This window comes from Propithecus coquereli, unplaced genomic scaffold, assembly GCF_000956105.1.
Source record: "Propithecus coquereli isolate 6110/MARCELLA unplaced genomic scaffold, Pcoq_1.0 Scaffold53, whole genome shotgun sequence".
In the NCBI taxonomy this organism is placed as follows: Eukaryota; Metazoa; Chordata; class Mammalia; order Primates; family Indriidae; genus Propithecus; species Propithecus coquereli.
Window position 1 is genome coordinate 6,978,272 of NW_012151174.1, and position 1,836 is coordinate 6,980,107.

A 1,836-nucleotide genomic window follows, 5' to 3' on the forward strand; every position below is an offset into this window, starting at 1 on the left:
TCTACTCTAGCTCATTAGCTTGAGACTTTTCTTATTTTCCAATGTAAGCACTTAAGTCTGTGAATTTCTGCATTAGTTGCATTTTACAGGCTTGGTATTCAGCATTTTTCTTACATTATATTTGAAAATAGTTTCTCACTTTCCTATAATTTCTTCTTGTTTGAACTGGACTTTCAGCTGTGTATTTTTTAATCTTAAGATGTATGGGAATTTTTCTAGTTATCTTTCTGATACTGATCTTTAACTTAATTTCATTGTATCTGAGAATATAAGTTGTATTATTTCAACCCTTCCATAGCATTTAACAATTTTTAAAATTGTATTTTTCGACAAATTCCTGGAGTTTGAGCCATTTCCATTATAAATTTTCAGAGCGCTTTAGTCTCTGAATTGAAGAATCACACAAGAATAAAAGACAAAGCAAGTTACAGCTGAAAGATAACGAACGTCTGCGCTTCTGTGAGACGGAGACAGAACTCTGGACGGTGTGAGCTACCTTCTCCCCGGGCGTCACGGAGACCCTCCAGATGCAGTGTGTGTAGGAGGGGTAGCCGTTGGGGAACCCTGGAGAGGAGAGGTTGCCACTGGAGTCTTGCAGGGTTTCTCCACACACTGAAAGGAAAAGAGATAGAAGAGCATTCTTTATTTTTCTTAAAGGACGTGGACATCTCAAATAAACCCTTGAGTTTTTGGTGCCAGACAAGAGTGTATATTCATATTTCACAAAAGACTCTTCCTTTCTAGGCAAATTTCTTTTTGTATATCTCTTACAGAATTTCAGTATACTCAGTGGCATCACAGGGCTACCCTGAAAACAAGTTTATAAAATAAATAATCTGCCATCCACAAAGTTCCCCACAGAAACTGTTCTCGTTCATTCCCAGGGAGCCAGGAGCCCACTGAAAGCACAACCACATTCGTACTCGGGACGGCGACACCCCAGTGATGAGGTTCCGTGATCACGTGAAACGTTTCGTTAGTGCACTCCATGTGCGCCGAGGCTAGGCTTGCAGTAAATACCATATCGAGGTTAAAATATTAAATAATGACTAATACGTAGTCCAAAAAGGTAGTACCAAAATGTCAAACACAATGAAGTTTTTTTTTTAAATAAGGAAAAAAAAATCCCCTGAAAGATAAAAACACCATGAAAGACTCAAATTTTCCAAAACATATGAAGACATTTATTTACTGTTTCTATTGATTGTAAGCAGAAATTGCTGGAAAAGCAGTTAGTATATTTTCCTCTGGCTAGGCCTGTCTAGTTCCTGGGAGCCGTCTGAGATAACGAATATCAGCTGCGTAGCCCCAGGACCCTGTGCAGCCGGGGCCCATGGTCCGACCTTCTACAACACAAGCGCCTGCCTGTAGCTTTGCAAGGTGTGCTGTGGGCCACCTGCCCTGAGGCTGCTTGAAATATCCTTAATCTGAGAAGGATTCCTCCGCTGCAGCCAGTCGCTGCCACAACCTTCACTCAACAACACGAAAGGACGGCTCCCTCCCTCCAAGGAGGCTGCAGTCAAAGCTATCGCCGCATTGCAGAGACACAGCCACAGCAGGTGAACGCGTCTCATCAAATCCTCCATAAATTATAAATGGTTCTGTATACCTTGTGCCAAAGAAGGAAACATAATGAATTGAAAACATAAAATAGAGCTCTAAAAATAGTCTGATATAAATATTTATTCAGACAAACAGATATTATGTTTGGACAACAAAATCAGTTTAAAGTAGGAGTGAGCAATGTTTACTCTGATGAAGAGGCCCATAAAAGCACTTTAGAACAAAATGAAAATGCTCAAGGTCAAAAATGCATCATTCAGGCCGGGCGCGGTG

General features: G+C 40.6%; 1 protein-coding gene across 1 annotated transcript in view; it reads right to left on the bottom strand.

Moving 5' to 3' along the window:
* Nucleotides 1-1,836, bottom strand: part of TLL1 (tolloid-like 1) — a 124,874-nt gene that overhangs the window by 58,950 nt on the left and 64,088 nt on the right. The window contains exon 9 of the mRNA XM_012656996.1: nucleotides 497-612. Within this exon, the coding sequence (XP_012512450.1) occupies nucleotides 497-612 (116 nt within the window). The remainder of the gene's footprint in view (nucleotides 1-496; nucleotides 613-1,836) is intronic.